Source organism: Seriola aureovittata, chromosome 23 (genome assembly GCF_021018895.1).
Source record: "Seriola aureovittata isolate HTS-2021-v1 ecotype China chromosome 23, ASM2101889v1, whole genome shotgun sequence".
NCBI classification, from domain to species: domain Eukaryota; kingdom Metazoa; phylum Chordata; class Actinopteri; order Carangiformes; family Carangidae; genus Seriola; species Seriola aureovittata.
In genome coordinates this window covers 5,333,504-5,354,603 of record NC_079386.1, presented here as the reverse complement: position 1 = coordinate 5,354,603, position 21,100 = coordinate 5,333,504, and the positions used below count along the sequence as shown (strand labels likewise).

Here is a 21,100-nt window from a genome sequence, read left to right as displayed (position 1 = left end):
CAGATGAATCAATAGCACGAAAACTAATATCTCATCATCAGTAGCCTCTTGATTTGCAGGGCTGCTGTCAATAAAGCCCTCAATCCAACAACAAAAATTATGCTCTGCCGTAAAACCTGTAACCCAGGTGCTGCAACAAAATGTTACTGTGATAGATAAGCTTATTATACACATACCTGTTCATCATTGTCTGTATGTATTCATAGTAACAGTGAAATAACAGCACCATCATGAGGCCAAACTGGAAATACACATTTTACATGGAAACATTAGAACAACTACAATTACCACCTTGTATACCTCCACCAACCAGCAGGAAATATGGTCACAATCTCCCCTTCCTGAATTACAGCATTGAATAATAGCCAGAGGTGTTTTTGCAAAATATTAAGACGCCACAGTGAGGTTTGACATTGAAGTTAAATTGTGAGTTAAGGCCGAAAACGTGTTCTGTGAGGTCACAGTAACCTATTGGAACCAAGTTCCAATCAGTTCATCCTCGAGTCCAAGACCATGTTTGTGCCACAAACCAAATGAATCACTGTATACTTGGCACACAACTCCTCAACACCACTGATAGTAGAGGTTATGATTACATTGGACCAGAATCAGAAGATTCCAGACTGGAGCAGGAGGAAGAAAAGGCTATTTGCAATATTCAATGACCATACAAGATGAACAGCTATGAAGTGGTACCCTGTATTTATACATGTACATTCAATTCTCTATTTGGATCCACAATGAGTAGGTAAAAATGTTAAAACAATAGTATGTTCATTACTATCACTGAACCCTTGTTTCAACTTTACTATCGTTCACTATTCCTTGTACTAGCAATAACAAAATAATCACAGTATCCAAGCCTCAATAATAGACTACATTCAATGATATGAATACTCAGTCCATTCACTTAAACAGTGAAGGTTACCACCAGTGCTTCAGACTAATGTCGTCCAGTAGTACTAGGGACGAAAGAGAATGTATTCAGGACGAACAGAGATCTGATCTTGGACGCCTCTGGGAGGAAAGTATATGTTTAATTTTTCACTTGCATGTTATAAACTATAGTTTAGCAAATGACAAACTGAAGCGAGTGCTGAATACTGACTACAATGGAGTGCATGTAAATGTGCCGGCATAAAACAGCTGTTATTCTTATACTTTTTGGCAGTTAGAAAACAGCTTTTTAGTGCATTACAGCCATGTTCAGGTGCATGAGCGCCATTAACCCTGACAAAAGTGAACGACTCATGTTCACATTCATTAGATGCACGCAGATACGTTCAGCTCAATGTTCACCAAAAAATGAACGTCTTCAATGAACAACGCTCATTCGGAGCAGGGGTTTTCAAAGTTTGGAAACATCTTTTTAAAAGATTATCATCTTCTTTATCTTTACTTTTTAAACATCTTTTGAACAAAATTACAAATCATATATTTTCCCTGCCTTTTTGTGCAATTTTATCATTCAATCTGACCTTATTTGTACAGTACTTTTCATACATACAATGTAACACAAAGTGCTTTATAGAATAGAATGAAATGAAATGAAAGGAACCCCTCACCCCACCCCTTCTCTCTCTTGCACACAAAGCATGCACACACACACACACACACACACACACACACACACACACACACACACACACACACACACACACACACACACACACACAGCACTAAGGGATAGAAAACACAACTAAAACTTAAAACAATAACAGGAATTGGGTCAAATAACTATCAAAGTAAGAGAAGTAACAGCACAAATCACAACATTAGAAATATTTTATATTGGTCCTGTATGCAGAGAATTATGAATAAATCTTTGTTTCATTATGGAACTATGGAAAAATGTAGGTGATTTAACAGGTAGTAAGAAAGACCACTTCTCTGCAGAGTCTTGTTTATCAGGGATGTCTCTTAACATTGTGCAACACACAATACACCACAAAAAATGCTCAGTGAACCCGCCTATAGGTGCATATTACTCTCTGGATAATGCATCCTTAAAATAACAGTGAAATACTGTACCACTGCCTGTAATAATCAAAATCAATTTGGCATTACCAAAACCCCAAAAACTCCAGATGCAGTATATACTGGGCCAAATCGACAATCAAAAAGCCAAACAATTGTTCTGTCAGTGTGTAATTGAAATTAATTACCTCTGTGGGTTGTTCAAAGACAAAAACAAAACATGTTTCCCAATAAATGACAATGATTGGCATTAATGTTCATAACAATTTAAATGACAAAATAATAGAATTTCATCAAGACAAATTGCTGTATGTCTAAAATTCGAGTTACTAAAAATAATATTTAAAATCTAGCTTTTTATAGTTTGAATACAAAAGAAGCATGTAAAATTGATTGTACAGAAATTTGAACATACATGCATTAATCTACTATGTGTTAATGTTTAAATCCATGTTTTAGAAGTTCTGATATAACAAGCAGCTTCATATCCACAGAGACACACCTGGAGAGGTTCTTGGAGGATCTTGGGATGGTGCAGCACTTCACAGAGAAGCTGTCCCTGAGTAAAATACTTCAGATTGATGAGAGGACCATTACTGACGAAACTGCCAAGTGTCAATCAGATCTTCCATGGTATTTCCTGAAGAAACTCATGATGGTTAATGTGACAGCCAGGAATGTGAAGTGTATATCAGAATGTGAATCAGCCTGTGATGCTGCATCAGATATTACAGAGTTCAATTTTGATAATCTGCTTGACAGTCCAAACTCAGGTGACATGCTGAACCCCCTTGACATCATCACTGCTCTCTTTCTGTGTTCTGATGCTTTTGTACAGCAGGAGATGGCACTCAAAATGTCTATGTGTCAGTTTTCTGTGCCGCTGCTGCTTCCTAATTGTGACACACAACAGTGCACACTCATGCTTTGGGCCTTGAGAGATATGGTTAAAAAATACAGACCTCAGTCACTCTCACAATCCAAGGGCTTTTTTGAAGACAGAATTGTTCTCTCTGAACTTCCAATGATATCCTTTGTGAGACTGGGGGAATGCTCCTTGTCCAAGTCAGAGATTCTCAATAAGCTTCTGAGCAATTCTCAGCAGTACCATGATACCTTTGTTCACCGTAACATGGAGTGTGGCGACAGTCCAAGAAGAATATCTGATGGACTGACTGAAATTACTTGGTACCTTCCTCGTGGAAAAACAAGTGATATTTTCAGTGTGCCAGTAGCTGTAGCTAACCTTCGAGGGGACATTACTTCATTTGAAACACAGTTTTCTTTTTTGTGTCAGACATCTGCTGCAGTTTTTGTGTTCTTTGACAATTTGGACACTGACTGCAAGCTGCTTACTAACCAACACCACAAGGCACAGATCTTCTTGGTGGGTAACCATCAAAGCAAGCACTTCAATTTAAATTCTCTAAAAAAAGTTGCAATTAAGTTGGGCTTGACAAACAACAACATCCTTATTAAGACTAAGCAGACAAATGATGCAGACTTCGTCAAAAATTTGAGGAAAACAGTGAAGGATGTAGTTGATAACTCAAAGATGAAGATGTGCATAGAGCAGATGGCTGACATTGCCCATGAACTGGGAATCTCGGTTGATGAAGACTGTCCAGAGTGCCAGACTGCCAAGAAAAATGCAGATGCCATCACTGCAGAAATTCAAGACACCCTTAAATACAAACAAGAGCAGCTTCCCCTGCAAGGACAAATATGGAAGGACCTGACGAGTTTAGAGAAGGAAGAATTTCGGCTTCGAAAAGTTGGGTCTGAAGCAATCGAAACTTACAGAAGTGGTCTTCAAGTACAGAAAAGAGAACTTCGAGACAGACAAAACTCTTATAACATGTCAAATGCGATGACATGCTTCATCAATGCAATATCGAGCCCAGGGACAGAGAGATGTTATTTCCTGAAATGGATGCGAATTAATCTTGACAACCTGTCTCGAGAAAGACTATCGGACCTCAGGGAGCAGTACAAAGAAAAATCCAAGAATTCTGAGAACAAAGATGAGATCAAAGACATTGACAGAGAACTTTCCAACAGCTCACTGGGGACTGAACACTTCTTCCGTGAAATGGGTCAGATCTATGAAGCTTCAGTTTCCCTTCCAGAGACAGACCCATCACGTCAACAGTTGCAACATCTGCCCAAACTCTGTGCAGGATTGCTGCTGGATGGATTTCCTCTTGAGCTTGTAGATGGAGATGCCTCCAACATACCTCTCAGATGGGTGAGTGATGTTCTCTCTCAGCTCCATGACTTGGTGTCTCCCAAGAACAAGATACTGGTAGTCACAGTTCTTGGAGTTCAGAGCACAGGAAAGTCCACTCTTCTTAACACCATGTTTGGAGTGCAGTTTGCAGTCAGCAGTGGTCGATGCACTCGAGGTGCTTTTATGTTGCTCATCAGAATCAATGAATATATCAGAAAAGTGCTCAACTGTGACTTCATGGTGATCATTGACACTGAGGGCTTAAAGTCACCAGAGCTTGCGCAACTGGATGATAGCCATGAACATGACAATGATCTTGCTACACTTGTCATAGGGCTGAGTGATATCACCATCATTAATATTTCAATGGAGAATTCAACAGAAATGAAGGACATCCTGCAAATAGTTGTGCACGCTTTTCTCAGGATGAAAGAGGTGGGCAAAAAGCCGAAATGTCAGTTTGTTCATCAGAATGTATCAGATGTCTCAGCCAATGATAATAACTTAAGAGACAGTAAACTGCTCTTGCAACAGTTAAATGAGATGACACAGGCAGCCGCCAAAATGGAAAAGAAAGAGGAGAACAAGAGTTTCACGGATGTGATGGAGTACAGTCCAGATACTGGGAACTGGTACATTCCTGGTCTGTGGAATGGAAACCCACCAATGGCACCGGTCAATGCAGGGTACAGCGAAGCTGTATATGAGCTCAAGAAAAACATCATCCATCTACTGGGAAAATGTGATTCATCTGCTAATGATATCTTGGAGTTCAAAGAGTGGATGTCAAGCCTGTGGAATGCAGTAAAGCATGAAAACTTCATCTTCAGCTTCAGAAACAGTCTAGTGGCTGATGCATACATGAGGCTATGCACAGAATTCAACAAATGGGAATGGGAATTCAGAAAAGACATTTACAAGTGGGTTACAAATGCTGAAACAGGAATTTCAAATTTCGGCACAGTTGCTGCAAAGTGTGAAATAGCTGACATGAAAGATCTTGTCACGTGTTTGAAAAGTGAAGCCTCCACAGTGCTGTCTAAGTGGGAGACAAAGCTTCTTGAAAATTTGACAAAGTACTTCAAGCAAACAGAGGGTCATATCTATTTAGTAGAAGGATACAAAGAGGACTTTGCAAACAGTGCAAAGAGCCTTCGACGAGAAATGAAAAACTCTGTGTTTCATCAGCTGACTGCAGCAGCAGAAATCAAACAGGGAATGAGAGAACTTGATACAATCAAGGAAAATCACACAAAAGAAATTGAAAAGGCAGTGTGCGCACTGATTGATCAATGTCGCAAGAAGAATGTCCAGATGAGAGATCATGAGCTGGAAAAGGAATTTAATAAGATGTGGAATGAAACAGTGAAGAAACTGTCTTTTTCTGAACAAAAGGCAACAGATGTCTTCACCAATGTATCCTACCACCTGAGAACAAATCTGTCATACAAGGGGAGTCATGCATGTGAGTTGTTGAGTAAACAAAGCCTGAAAGACTGTGGCAAAATGCCTTTCAAATATACAGAGGAGGGATTCTGCATACAAGTTAAACGTCGAGTGAGCAAATGGATGAGCGGGCAAGATCACATCATGATGGTACAAAAGATGGCTGACAGTATCATAGCTTGTTGCATTCAGTTTGTGACTGAAATAGTCGAAAGGAAAAACAATTACTCTGACACTTACATCCAGGAGATGCTACAAATGATTGATGAGAGGCTGCAAAACGATCAGGATGTAAAGACAGGCATTGAATTTGAAGTTTCTCTAAAACAACACATCTGTGGAGTTGCAGCCAGCAAATTTCAGAAAATGCACGAAGACTTCCTACATGTGAATGATCCTTACAGATGTCTGGATCAAACCAAAGGGAAGTTTTGTGCTGATTTTAAAGATGTGTTTCATAAACGAGACCAGTGCCAGAAGAAGGCAGAAGAATTCACCAACCGATGCTTGAAGCCTGCAGTCGAGGACTTCATCAACCGTTCCCTGGGTCCTGATATCATTGGTGAGATGCTGACACAACAACAGTTCAGCACAAGAATATCCATCCAGTATTCAATTTTACTGGATTTGCATTCAAAGGATAATTTTGAAAAGTATTTGAGCTACATTTGCTCATATGAGGAATATGTGAAGAATTGGACACTCGAACAGATAGTGACTCACTTCTCAAATGGTTCCAAGATGTCTGAGTTTGAAGATCGTCATATTCAGTCAAGTATCAACAGCATAAATGATGCTATCAACAAGGCCAAAATGATAAAGAGTGGCAACTTGAAGACATTTGTTGATCATGTGTGTCAGGAACTTGGAGATAAACTGGTCATTTCCCAGGATGCTCTTAATGCTTTCATGATTCTGAACAACGCAAACCAGGAACAGTTTGCTCACTGGTTCACAGAGTGTGTGAATGAGATGGGACAAGCTCTTAGAGAAGATTTCAAAAAATCAAACATCCAGATAAAACTGAAGCATCTCCATGTGAAGCCTCAGAATGAGCTTTTCACCAAACTGATGGGATGTGGTAAACACTGTCCGTTTTGCAAAGCTCCATGTGATGCGGGAGGAAAAGCCCATACTGAGCACTGGGCTTCACTGCATCGGCCAGAGGGTCTTGGTAGATATCGATGGTACCAGACAAAAAAACTTGTCACTGACATATGCACATCGTCTGTGATCAGTGATGACAATTTTCGCTGTAATGTTACAAACAAGGAATGGCACCCCTACAAGAAATATACAGATATTTTCCCAGACTGGAAAATTCCTCCAGATGTAAGCCTTCAGGCATCAGACTACTGGAAATACATACTGTCAAGGTTTAACAGTATGTTTGCAGAAGCATATAATGCACAGCCTGCTGATATTCCTAAAACTTGGAAAAATATCACACGTAAGCAGGCAGAGGAGAGTCTCAGAGAGTCATTTAACATCAAGTGAGAGACTACATGCTGTGTGTTTACAGAGGTGCACATTCTCCTCATTACATTGATTCATTCATTATTCTCTCATGGACATTTTCATCTTCCTGTTAATTAGACATTAAAAAACTACAACTTGCGAGTGGGCAATATAAAAATATCAAACAAACACTACAGTCAGTGCTCACCTTCATCCGAGGTTGATGTCGTGTTAAATAATAATAATCAGCTTTAACACTATTCTAATGTTGATGAGCTCAGTTTTAAATGCTTTTTGATTCTCTGAGTCAATGTACATGTGAGGAACACATGTAACAAACATACCAAGAAACATATCAAATTAAATTAAACTTTGTCTTTTTCTTTTAGTTTTTGTGACGTATTAGATATTAAGATATGTACGTGTATCATTTTATATATCTTAAAAGATCAGTTTGTTTTGTGGAGTATCTGATGCAAATATTTACATTTCCAGTGTTGTAAAATGTAATTAAGTCTGTTTAACATATTTTCATTACAAGAGTGTTTTATTTTTATTTTCTTTATCTTTTAATGAGTGTGTGATTGTCTTACTTAGAATTCAGAATCTCTTGGTTTTATTTCATTTAAGTATCTGGTGCCAAATATTTGCACATCCACAGTAATTAAAATATCATCATTCTATATTGGTGTCCTCAACATATTAGATATAGATATATAGACATATTAGATTAGATATTAAATATTTACGTGTATCATTTTATATATTTTATAAGATAAGTTTGTTTTGTGAAGTATCTGATGCAAAATATTTACATTTCCAGTGTCTTTAACTCCATTCTGATGTTGATGAGTTCGGTTTTAAACTTCATTATAATGCCACTGAAAAGATGTACTCGGACAATCAAAGCAACAAATTGTCAGAAAAAATGAAATATGATGTGTTGTCTTTTATTTTTGTGATGTGTCAGATATTAAAATATTTAGATGTATTATTTTATCTCTTTCAAAAGATCACTCAGTTTGTTTTGTTGTCTTTTCTTTTCCTGAAGTATCTGATGCTAAATATTCATCCAAGTGTCTGGTGCCAAATATTTACAGTACTAATAGAATTAAAAGATTCATTCAATTCATTCTATATGTGCTATATTGTCAACATGTACACATTACTGACTTGTTCACTGAGTCAATAAAGCTACAAAATCAGCAGTCTGGTTATGAATTTGTTTCATTTTTGATTAAGAGATAATAGATAATCAAAGTGTTAGAAAACCTTTTTCTTTTTGTCAAATTAAACGTGACATTCAATCTTTTACAGTATAACCCAGTACAGTTCAACAGCACCACAAATTACAGCCTCCACAATGACCATGAAATCAAAACATGTCTCTCAAACAGATCGAATAAAAACAAAACATTATAATCCTGAAGGGAGGATTTATTGCAGGCCTGTTTTATACTGAATTAGTTTTATCTAGGTGTGTCTAATTAATTAGCAAGAGAGTGTATACGTCTCAACAATCCTTCAGAATTTGTGGTCCAGTATTTTCTGATCGGGTATGTGACCAATAGTGTCTTTTGCTATCGTTAATATCAACAAAGCAGTGACATGGAAACTGAATAATGAGGATAGGATGATTAAATGAAATATTGAACTATTAATGAGCAAATAAGCATGTTCCTGATCAGCTAATCAACTCACCAAGACTTTGCAGTATATAAAGACCAGCCCTTCACGCTTCACCAGACTGTCTATTTACCCACGTGGTCTACTCTCATCCTCATATCCCGTCTCACCCGTCATTCCTGGTCCAGTGAACCACTCAGCTGCCTGTACACCTCTCCAGGCCATTCAACCAAACCCTGAAGGAAACATTCAAAGAACCAACAATGAACAACGTATTTTAAACTATGAATCTGTCTCTGTCTAAATACCATTGCCTAGTCCAAATCCTTCATTCAAACTTAACACTGACCCTTCATTTAGAAAACGTTTGAGTCCCGTTTTAATCTCTTAACATTTAAAAAAAAAAAAAAAAAAAAAAAAAAACAACATTTAATGGGGGCACACGGATCACATTGACGTCATTGCCCTTTTGACCTGGTCAGACAGTAAAGTTTTGTTTTCCTCGAACACCATGTACTCTTTCAGGGAAATGAAACTGAAAGTGACTACATGCAGCAGTATAAAAGGAGAAATCTGAAGTATTACTTTCTCATTTGAAGGAGGGTGCGGTACTTGATGTTCGGGCTAAATTCCTAACCTATTACAACATATTGCACATACAGTCGATCGAAACTCCTGGATAAAAGAATGATGCTGTTTTGCCATGGAAAAATCTGTCTTACAAAAGGTAGGTCTTGGTAGGTTGTATTGCTTCTACTTCATAAAAAGATTTGAATACTTGTTCCACCATTAGAAAAATGTAACTGCTTTCTCTGATCACATTTCAGGGCTTCCACCTGTAAAGTGTTCTGTTAAAATTAACTGAATGCACTTGTATCTAGGAGGCATGAATCAGCAAAGCTTTTCCTTTGTTTTCATCTGGTTACAGTTATATTTCAGGGGAATTTTGGGCTGTTTTTTTATTTCCTAAACTTACAGTATTAGCTTGTTTCCTATTACTTTTAGAGAGAAGCAGATGAAATAATCTGGACCAAGTGTGAGATGACTGAGAGTGTACCCACAATGGATACCTCAGAGGAGGAGGAGGTAAACAAAACAATGGATAATCAAGAATACTTACAGTAATAAAATGACATGCCATATTGCATATTGTCTTATCAATTATGAATATTTCTTACATTAAAGATGCTTAATTTTCTCCATTATTTTTAAAAGGAGTTCTATGATGCACCGGATGACTGGCTTGAGCCTCATTGTGAGGAAGGAGTCTCTGCTGCAACACCACAGTCTGAATGTATGTATGACTAAAGAAAATGTTGAAGTGCAGCCTTAAGCAATCTGTTGTTTAGCATGAATAAATAAATACCACAGTGCTCAAGTGTTAAAAAAATGTACATATTGTCATGAGTAAAATCCTGTTGTAATGTGGAGATAGTGACATGTGCATCTCTTATCTTACGGCAGATGTTCCACCACCACCAGAGGTAACAGTTCTCTATTCAGGCAGTGACACTGTTTCTCTTGGCCTGACACCCACTGATTCCTCTGTTGAGTATAAAGTTCATATAGATTACTCCTGTGAGACGCAGAGAGACACTCTGATCCGTGTAGTCTCCAGCGCTGTAGATGTTGAAGGACTGAATCCTGGGACTGAGTATACTTTCAGCATCACAAGGATAGCAGAAAATGGAAATCAAAGCAAAGCAGCCTCTGTTTCTGTCTTTACAGGTAAATCTGAAATAATGTCATGCTGCTCATATTCAAAATTAAATTGCTTATAAATGCTGAGGTATATTCACTTCTTACACTGATGTATGCTCTTAGGTTGTTATACAGGTTTGTGTACAATTTGTACTGTGCTTGTTGTAACTTTGTTGTTTATCACACCTGCTATGTTTGGCAGTTATAGCAATTTAAAATGTTGCCACATGCTTCCATTGAACTTCCATTATTGAATTAAACTTCTTTTTTTTTATTTTTTTTATTCTCACAGAACCTGTTCCTCCTGTGAGCATAACAGTTTATAATGTCAGCAGCGAGTCACTGTCTCTGCAGTGGGACACTCCTGCTGGTGAACTGGAGACCTACAGTGTGACTTGTTGCATGGAGGGAGAAATCGTGCAAGAGGTGACAACAGAAGCAAACAGCGTTACCTTCAGCAGCCTGAGGCCAGGGGTGTGTTACTCCCTCCATGTTTCTGCACAAATGAAGAACAAAAGAATAAGCAAGCCAATTGTAACATCTGCCCGCACAAGTAAGTATAACAAATACATTAATGAGAAAAATCACAACAATTATCAAGTTAGGAGACATAGCCTATACTAACTGATACCCTGACTCTGCGATTAAAAAACAAGGAAAGGAAGAAGAAAAAAAGGGAGCACTAAAACAGATGAAAGCAAATTCTGTTACTTTGACTTCAGCTATTTCCTGGTGCCTCCTGACCTCTTGCCAAGACACAGCTCTCAAAGCAGTAAAACTACACCATCTCCTGTCCAAAATAGGTACGAACAGCAGGACCACAATAATTCCCCAGTATTATGTTCCTGCCATAGACTGTATAAATGGGTCCTGCAGCACTGGCCGCAATTTCGGGACCACAGCCTCGGGAGCCTAGTTTTTTGAGACAGCGCCACCCAGTGGATAGGATGGCCACAAAACTGCCCATAAAGGTTTATTCCACCCAAATACTTCTTTCTGTCCAGCAATTCAGCTGGGTTGTTAAGAGAACCTCAACCACTAGAGATAACATGTTATTAATACTTGACTTTCTCTGACTCTTCAATATTCAAACTTCAGATTGCAGAGTAGGTCACAGCACAACCTACCAACTGAATGGTCTCTCTTCTTTCCTGAATTCCATGTCTATCTCGACTAAATTCCCCCATTTCACTGAAATAGGAAACAGACAAAATAATCACTGCTGGGTTAACAGAAACGTTGCTAACACTTAAACACTCATTAAATAACATTACTATTTCTTAGTTGAGATATTAACTAATATTAGTAAGTAGTTGATCAGAAAGAAAGTTATAATACTGTCTAAAAAAACAATACATTCTCTACTCTTACTTCTATTCTGGATTTAGTTCATCCTTTCATACAGGCCATACATTGCAGAATCTAACAGGTGGTAACACATGGTGTAGGTCTGCAGAGTAGGCCTACATAATAACTGACTATTGAAAATGCCAATTGTCTACTCCAACATTACAAAAGCCGACTGAAAATGAGATTAGCTGATAGCAGGTATTGTGTACAGTATTGCTGGAATGTAATATACGGTAAACAGGCAGTCAGCAAAGTTTAAGTAAAATTATTTAAACTTGTCATATGTCAACACCTAGTTGTGCTTGCCAAAATTGTGCTATGGGTTCATTAAACATATAAATAAATAGGCAAACAGTTAGTTTTGCAGCAAGCTTTCATAAGATAACTGATGGATTTTTTCAGTGCCTTTATGATTATGATAGCTACTCACACTTCGGCTATCTAATGTTTACTTTGTTGCCCAGGTCAAAACACCACAATTGTTTTTAACATGAATCATGTAAAACTCGATTTACATGAAGTACTCACACTATGACTGTTGTCCATCTTGTTAGAGAAATGCGGTCCTGTCATCCAATTCATTAGGTGGCAGTGTTACAAAAAACTACAGTCTTAGAAATGCAGCCCTGCGACAACAGTTATGTGTTGTATCATCTTAATGTTTAGCCATGCAAGAACCACTGCAGTTCGTTTGTCCATCCATCAGTGCACTTCTCTGGTCCAGACTGAAAAATAGGACAGTCATGACATTTTGTACAGATATTAATGTCCCTTCCCAGCTGGCACAGGACATCAATGTAATGTCAGAAAGTAGCAGGACGTCTTTCTGATGTCAGATGGGTGATACATTTTGATTGAAAACGAAAAAAATGTTGATGTAAAAACCCACGACTAGAATGTTGGTATCTTATATGTCAACATGGCATTGGCATGAAACAGCTGAACTGTTCTCATCCATCATCAGCTCAGTGATCATGAGTATTTTAACAGTTTGGTGGCTTGAGAATTTTAGTTTGGAGACCAGGGGTACTGACAAAACAATTTGCCTCCCCAAAATGCTTCATTGTATTTTTCAGATCAGATTTTTCATTTTGCTCTTGTCTATATTGAAAACATAATTCAAACATTCAGTGTAGGCTGGTTAAAGTATGTGAAGTGACAAAACCTAGCAAATCCATACTGGTCCTCAACCACCAAACATACACTGTACAAACCAGCCTACCAGTATAAAAAGCTACCAACAACAGTGGGTCTTAACATTATACTTGCTGACATAGAAACACCGAAACAGCCAGTGTAGTAGTACTATAGTGGAAATTGGAAATTGTTAGCATAATTGAATCTCAACCATCAAATGCACTTCACAAACCAGCCTCAAGCTACAAGCTACAAACACACCACTGTCAACAGCATGCTTCAACAATCAACTCAACAAAGACACTGATTACTGAACCCCCCTCACACTAGACATATTTCCTTTATGAAAGCTTACTGGCATACTGGAATTTTAAGGCCAATGACACGAATAGACTATGTAATAGACTATGTTTCCAGTCCCACGTATGGTCACTGTACTAATCTAAAGCTAGGGCTGCTCGATTATGGCAAAAATCCTCACAATTATTGTGATCAATATTGAGATCACAATCATTCAACATGATTTCTCATTGACTTTGGGGAAAAAAACAGAAAATAAGGAAAAAAATGATTTCCCTAATTTCTCATTAATTTAAGAACACATCCAGATCAATCAGCTGACTAATGGTCAGTTTTTATCATTAACACATGTTCGTATAATGTAGTTAACTGTTAACTCTGGCTCCATGCTGCTGGATTCAAAACACACCTGACACAACGACAGAAGAGCTGCGAGCTAGTCGTAGGAAACTGTTCATTTCTCCGTCTGTGTGGGACGAACTTCCACCGGATGTGTCCAGAGGTCGCTGGTGTTTCCGTCCTTACATGACAAAGACTTAACCACCCTCAAAACGTTTATTTCTCTCCATTGTCACTAAGAGCAGGGTCTGTGTGTGTGTGTGTGTGTGTGTGTGTGTGTGTGTGTGTGTGTGTGTGTGTGTGTGTGTGTGTGTGTGTGTGTGTGTGTGTGTGTGTTGCACGATGCTCCAAGGTGTGTGAGAGCACTGCCCCGCCCCTCATACACAGGGTCAGAGATGCAGATCAACTTCTGCGTAGGAATCAATGCATCATAGACGAATGTCTTAATCAGAAACGGAGCTGGTGAATGTGCAGGAGAGCTTTTATATTGCAGTAACAAATACAAAATCTATTATCCAAATTTCTTCAGTACCGAGAACGGATAAGATAACGTCTTTTGTAGAGGGGATGACATTTGTTGTCAAACAGAATGCGGCTCAATAATCGTTTTCTCTCGATTATCTTGTTTTTATAAGGGTTGAAGGCCAATCGTAATCGAAAATAAAAATTCAATTAATAGCCCAGCCCTATCTAAAGCTGAAGCAAATTAGCAACTAACGAACAAACAGGTTTCCTCTAAAGGATTATTACTGCCACTAAATGTGGCACGAGACGACCACCATCTCAGACAGAAGAAATTATTAATCTGCCACAACTCCGGCCCCGCCACCCACCCAGTTAATGTGTCAGCGAAGTGTTATGAAGTCCAGTTTAAGTGGCCATTAAACACATAAGGAGAAGCACAACTGAATAAAGTTACCCTATAGACACAACAGCCAACAAAAACAATCCACCCACAACCATTAACCCCATGCTACCAATGCCGGAATATGCTTCACAGGAGTGCTAGCAGTTAGCCAGCTAATGATAGCAACTTTTGCCAAACAAATTCATAATATGTGTATCAGCAAGTCGGCTAACGTTATCATGCCCACAGCAGCCGACCACAAATGAAAACAGACAGAAGATTATGTAACCATCAAGGTACTTACATGTAGAAGAGAAGAAATGCCAGTACTGAGTCAAGCTGGGGGGGCTTTAGTTGGGCTCTTCACTTTGCAAAGCCAGAGCAGTATTGGCTCCACAGTCGGACTAAGAAAGAAATTCCGCAGGGAATGGAAATATGGATGGCACTACCGGAGTCGGTAATACATTTAAAAAACTTGTGTCTACTGGCCGATCGCCATTTGAACCGCTAGTCCCCATGGCCAGTCCGCCTCTGCTCTGGTTTTATCTGTTTGCTGGGAGCATTTTTGGGGGGAAAAACGTGAACTCTTCAGAGGAGGAAGTCCCCTGACACTTGAATACCTCTTACAGCACTGTGTCATCTCAGCTGTGGGCGGTTCCTGTGTGCATGGTTGGGTTAGGGTTGGGGTTAATAGTTAAACACATTTAACTACATAAGTGTATGTTGACTTAAGTAGTGAAATTACTTTTTGGCTAATTTTTTGTAGTCAACTAGGCTACTGAAATTATAAAGAATTTGTGGCCATAAAAGGTACTTGAACCCCCTTTGACCAGCCCCGCCCCCGTTTCTTTCATCCTGCTATGAGGCTATGCCCAGGACAGGCAATGCATTTCAGCGATCCACTCCACTCACTTGACCTTTGTAAAGTGCATGTACATTGTGCAAGGACTGGCATTGCTCAATGGTCAAACAGCTACAATGTTAATAAACCTCCTAAATCTCAGATTGAGTAAGAATCACCATGGCCATGATTAAGCAGTTATTGTTTACATAACCAAAGCTGACATTCCTTGGACTTAACAGAATGGACCCACTGATGAAAAAACTGCTTCATAGTGCTGCAAGAGGTCAGAAGCTCCACAGGGCACCTTAAATTAGGGATTCATGCTTTAATATATTGAAAATATTGATATTACTTATCATTTTCTTGATATCCACAGAGACACACCAAGAGAGGTTACTAGAAGTCCTGGGGTTGGAGCAACACTACACACAGAAGTTATCACTGAGCAAAATACTTCAGATTGATGAGAGGACCATTACTGATGAAACTGCCAAGTGTCAATCAGATCTTCCATGGTATTTTCTGAAGAAGCTAATGATGGTTAATGTGACAGCCAGGAATGTGAAGTGTACATCAGAATGTGAATCAGCCTGTGATGCTGTATCAGGGAATACGAAGTTAGATCTGAAGAATCTGGTTGATAGTCCAAATTCAGGTGACATGCTGAACCCCCTCGACATCATCACTGCTCTCTTTCTGTGTTCTGATGCTTTTGTACAGCAGGAGATGGCACTCAAAATGTCTATGTGTCAGTTTTCTGTGCCGCTGCTGCTTCCTAATTGTGACACACAACAGTGCACACTCATGCTTTGGGCCTTGAGGGATATTGTTAAAAAATACAGACCTCAGTCACTTTCACAATCCAAGGGTTTTATTGAAGACAGAATTGTTCTCTCTGAACTTCCAATGATATCCTTTGTGAGACTGGGGGAATGCTCCTTGTCCAAGTCAGAGATTCTCAATAAGCTTCTGAGCAATTCTCAGCAGTACCATGATACATTTGTTCACCACGATATGGAGTGTGGCGACAGTCCAAGAAGAATATCTGATGGACTGACTGAAATTACTTGGTACCTTCCTTGTGGAAACAAAAACATGGATATTTTCAGTGAGCCAGTAGCTGTAGCTAACCTTCGAGGGGACATTACTTCATTTGAAACACAGTTTTCTTTTTTGTGTCAGACATCTGCTGCAGTTTTTGTCTTCTTTGACAGTCTAAAATCTGGATGCAGACTTCTGACCAACCAGAACTACAAGGCACAGATCTTCTTGGTGGGTAACCATCAGAGCAAGACCTTCAGTCTAGATGCTTTAGAACAAGTTGCAACTGAGTTGGGCTTGATTAACAACAACATTGTTTTGAAGACTAGGCGGATGAATGACGCAGACTTCGTCAAAAATTTGAGGAAAACTGTCAGCGATGTAGTTGAGAACTCAAAGATGAAGATGTGCATAGAGCAGATGGCTGACATTGCCCATGAACTGGGAATCTTGGTTGATGAAGACTGTCCAGAGTGCCAGACTGCCAAGAAAAATGCAGATGCCATCGCTGCAGAAATTCAAAACACCCTTAAATACAAAGAAGAGCAGCTTCCCCTGCAAGGACAAATATGGAAAGACCTGACGTGTTTAGAGAAGGAAGAATTTCGGCTTCGAAAAGTTGGGTCTGAAGACATAGAAAAATACAAAAGTGATCTTCAGCTACAGAAGGAAAAACTTCGGGAAAAACAGAACTCTTATGACATTTCAAATCCAATGACATGTTTCATCAATGCAATATCAAGCCCAGGGACAGAGAGATGTTATTTCCTGAAGTGGATTCGAATTAATCTTGATAACCTGTCTCGAGACAAAATGTCTTTCCTCAGGGAACAGTACAAAGAAAAATCCAAGAATTCTGAGAACAAAAATGTGCTTAAAGACATTGACAGAGAACTTTCCAACAGCTCACTGGGGACTGAACACTTCTTCCGTGAAATGGGTCAGATCTATGAAGCTTCAGTTTCCCTTCCAGAAACAGACCCATCACGTCAACAGTTACAGCATCTGCCCAAACTCTGTGCCGGATTGCTGCTGGATGGATTTCCCCTTGAGCTTGTAGATGGAGATGCTTCCAACATACCTCTCAGATGGGTGAGTGATGTTCTCTCTCAGCTCCATGACTTGGTGTCTCCCAAGAACAAGATACTGGTAGTCACAGTTCTTGGAGTTCAGAGCACAGGAAAGTCCACTCTTCTTAACACCATGTTTGGAGTGCAGTTTGCAGTCAGCAGTGGTCGATGCACTCGAGGTGCTTTTATGTTGCTCATCAGAATCAATGAAGATGTCAGAAAAGTGCTCAACTGTGACTTCATGGTGATCATTGACACTGAGGGCTTAAAGTCACCAGAGCTTGCGCAACTGGATGATAGCCATGAACATGACAATGAGCTTGCAACACTTGTCATAGGGCTGAGTGATATCACCATCATCAATATTGCAATGGAGAATTCAACAGAAATGAAGGACATCCTGCAAATAGTTGTGCACGCTTTTCTCAGGATGAAAGAGGTGGGCAAAAAGCCGAAATGTCAGTTTGTTCATCAGAATGTATCAGATGTTTCAGCCAATGAGAAGAACTTAAGAGACAGGAAACTGCTCTTGCAACAGTTAAATGAGATGACGCAGGCAGCCGCCAAAATGGAAAAGAAAGAGGAGAACAAGAGTTTCACGGATGTGATGGAGTACAGTCCAGATACTGGGAACTGGTACATTCCTGGACTCTGGAATGGAAACCCACCAATGGCACCGGTCAATGCAGGGTACAGCGAAGCTGTATATGAGCTCAAGAAAAACATCATCCATCTACTGGGAAAATGTGATTCATCTGCTAATGATATCTTGGAGTTCAAAGAGTGGATGTCAAGCCTGTGGAATGCAGTAAAGCATGAAAACTTCATCTTCAGCTTCAGAAACAGTCTAGTGGCTGATGCATACATGAGGCTATGCACAGAATTCAACAAATGGGAATGGGAATTCAGAAAAGACATTTACAAGTGGGTTACAAATGCTGAAACAGGAATTTCAAATTTCGGCACAGTTGCTGCAAAGTGTGAAATAGCTGACATGAAAGATTTCATCACGTGTTTGAAAAGTGAAGCCTCCACAGTGCTGTCTAAGTGGGAGACAGAGCTTCTTGAAAATTTGACAAAGTACTTCAAGCAAACAGAGGGTCATATCTATCTAGTAGAAGGATACAAAGAGGACTTTGCAAACAGTGCAAAGAGCCTTCGACGAGAAATGGAAAACTCTGTGTTTCATCAGCTGACTGCAGCAGCAGAAATCAAACAGGGAATGAGAGAACTTGATACAATCAAGGAAAATCACACAAAAGAAATTGAAAAGGCAGTGTGCGCACTGATTGATCAATGTCGGAAGAAGAATGTCCAGATGAGAGATCAAGAGCTGGACAAGGAATTTAATAAGATGTGGAATGAAACAGTGAAGAAACTGTCCTTTTCTGAAAAAAAGGCAACAGATGTCTTCACCAATGTATCCTACCACCTGAGAACAAATCTGTCATACAAGGGGAGTCATGCATCTAAATTGTTGAGTGAAAAAAACCTGAAAGATTGTGGCAAAATGCCTTTCAAATATACAGAGGAGGGATTCTGTAAACAAGTTAAACACCAAGTGAGCAAATGGTTAAACTGGCAAGATCACATCATGATGGTACAAAAGATGGCTGACAGTATCATAGCTTGTTGCATTCAGTTTGTGACTGAAATAGTCGAAAGGAAAAACAATTACTCTGACACTTACATCCAGGAGATGCTACAAATGATTGATGAGAGGCTGCAAAACGATCAGGATGTAAAGACAGGCATTGAATTTGAAGTTTCTCTAAAACAACACATCTGTGGAGTTGCAGCCAGAAAATTTCAGAAAATGCACGAAGACTTCTTACATGTGAATGATCCTTACAGATGTCTGGATCAAAACAAAGGGAAGTTTTGTGCTGATTTTAAAGATGTGTTTCATAAACGAGACCAGTGCCAGAAGAAAGCAGAGGAATTCACCAGCCAATGCTTGAAGCCTGCAGTCGAGGACTTCATCAACCGTTCCCTGGGTCCTGATATCATTGGTGAGATGCTGACACAACAACAGTTCAGCACAAGAATATTCTTCCAGTATTCAGTTTTACTGGATTTGCTTACAAAGGATAATTTTGAAAACTATTTGAGCTACATTTGCTCATATGAGGAATATGTGAAGAAGTGGACACTCGACCAGATAGTGACTCACTTCTCAAATGGTTCTAAGATTTCTGAGTTTGAGGATCGTCATATTCAGTCAAGTATCAGGAGCATAAATGATGCTATCAACAAGGCCAAAATGATAAAGAGTGGCAACTTGAAGACATTTGTCGATCATGTGTGTCAGGAACTTGGAGATAAACTGGTAATTTCCCAGGATGCTCTTAATGCTTTCATGATTCTGAACAACGCGAACCAGGAACAGTTTGCTGACTGGTTAACAGAGTGTGTAAATGAGATGGGAAAAACTCTTAGAGAAGAGTTCAAAAAATCAAACATCCAGAAGAAACTGAAGCATCTTCATTTAAAGCCTCAGAATGAGATTTTCACCAGACTGATTGGATGTGGTAAACAGTGTCCGTTTTGCAAAGCTCCATGTGAGGCAGGAGGAAATGCCCATACTGAGCACTGGGCTTCGATTCATCGCTCCAATGGTCTTGGGCAATTCAGGTTTCACCACTCAGAAAAACTTGTAACGGATGTATGCTCTTCTCTCGTGATCAGTGACAGGAAATTTCGATGCTTTGCAACAAATTTTGAATGGCATCCTTACAAGGAGTACAGTAACATTTTTCCCACCTGGAGAATTCCTCCTGATGTAAGCCTCGAGGCATCAGACTACTGGAAATATGTGATGGCAACATTCAACAAAAAGTTTGCCGAAGAATATCATGCAAAGCCTGCTGATATTCCCTCAACCTGGAAAAGAATTACAGATAAGCAGGCAAAAGCCAGCCTTCAACAGTCATTCAACATCAAGTAAGAAGTATGGCTGCCACTTTGTCGAAAAGAAACTGCCAATACTGCTACAACCCTGTGATTTTTTAGTTCAGCCAGCGAATTACAGATTGAGATTATGTTCATACAGTATTTGCAACTCTAATAAAAAAAAAAAATACTAATCATAATGCAACTAACATTTTCTTTTTAATTTTGAGTGCGTAGAGGTATAAGTCCCCCTGCTATGAACATTTTGGGTTTAATCTGTGACATACAGGTGAATCACCAAAAGTAACATAATGTATATAAAATGACAACCCAAAATAAATTGCCAATACACTCACATTTTACCATTAAAGTTTACAACAGGGATTGAATTGAAAACCAGTGCAAACTGGTCACATTTATCCAAGATTACATTTCACACTTGACCTGTTTGTGAGAAATAATGGATCTTCTTTATGTTTTATTGATATGTTACACTTTACATTTTGAAACTTTGCATGACTGTATATGAGACTTTATATGTTAAAAGCACATGCAGAAATGTTAACCTCTGTATTTTGGTGTGAGCTTAGTTGTATTTTATTCATTTTTAGTATTTGAATGGTATACATGAAATCAATATGATAATAAAACAAAGAATTATTTTTTCAATTTTTCACAGTCTGGAATTAGTTAGTTTTTCTTTGGGTCTGTAAATAATTTGAAGCCAAAAAGTTACAATTACAAAATAATTTAAGGGCCATTTAAACCGTCAACAAGTGATCGTGTCAACATGTCTACATTACTTTCATCTGATAACTGTCTGAATAAAAAAACAAAATCAG

General features: G+C 39.0%; 3 protein-coding genes across 3 annotated transcripts in view; 2 read left to right on the top strand and 1 right to left on the bottom strand.

Moving 5' to 3' along the window:
* The window catches only part of pop7 (POP7 homolog, ribonuclease P/MRP subunit), a 31,426-nt gene extending 16,480 nt beyond the window's left edge, over positions 1 to 14,946 (bottom strand). Inside the window, exon 1 of the mRNA XM_056368411.1 lies at positions 14,716 to 14,946. The gene's annotated coding sequence lies outside the window, so the exon portion shown is untranslated. The remainder of the gene's footprint in view (positions 1 to 14,715) is intronic.
* On the top strand, positions 1,203 to 8,316 carry LOC130164863 (up-regulator of cell proliferation-like). Its single transcript, XM_056369851.1, has 2 exons — positions 1,203 to 1,210; positions 2,437 to 8,316. The coding sequence occupies exons 1-2, from the start codon at positions 1,203 to 1,205 to the stop codon at positions 7,148 to 7,150; spliced, it is 4,722 nt and encodes a 1,573-aa protein (XP_056225826.1). The 3' UTR covers positions 7,151 to 8,316.
* LOC130164028 (interferon-induced very large GTPase 1-like) lies at positions 9,293 to 21,099 on the top strand. Its single transcript, XM_056368400.1, has 6 exons — positions 9,293 to 9,464; positions 9,743 to 9,823; positions 9,953 to 10,031; positions 10,202 to 10,465; positions 10,731 to 10,991; positions 15,632 to 21,099. Exons 1-6 carry the CDS (start codon positions 9,441 to 9,443, stop codon positions 20,311 to 20,313), a joined length of 5,391 nt encoding a protein of 1,796 aa, XP_056224375.1. The 5' UTR covers positions 9,293 to 9,440; the 3' UTR covers positions 20,314 to 21,099.
* The last annotated feature ends 1 nt before the right edge of the window (position 21,100 follows it).

Excerpts from the sequence above, each read along its gene's own strand:
- LOC130164028 (XM_056368400.1), top strand. The coding sequence starts at position 9,441 with ATGGAAAAATCTGTCTTACAAAAG. Across the intron at positions 9,465-9,742 it reads AAAAATCTGTCTTACAAAAG|AGAGAAGCAGATGAAATAAT; the intron begins GTAGGTCTTGGT and ends TATTACTTTTAG. Across the intron at positions 10,032-10,201 it reads TGCAACACCACAGTCTGAAT|ATGTTCCACCACCACCAGAG; the intron begins GTATGTATGACT and ends ATCTTACGGCAG.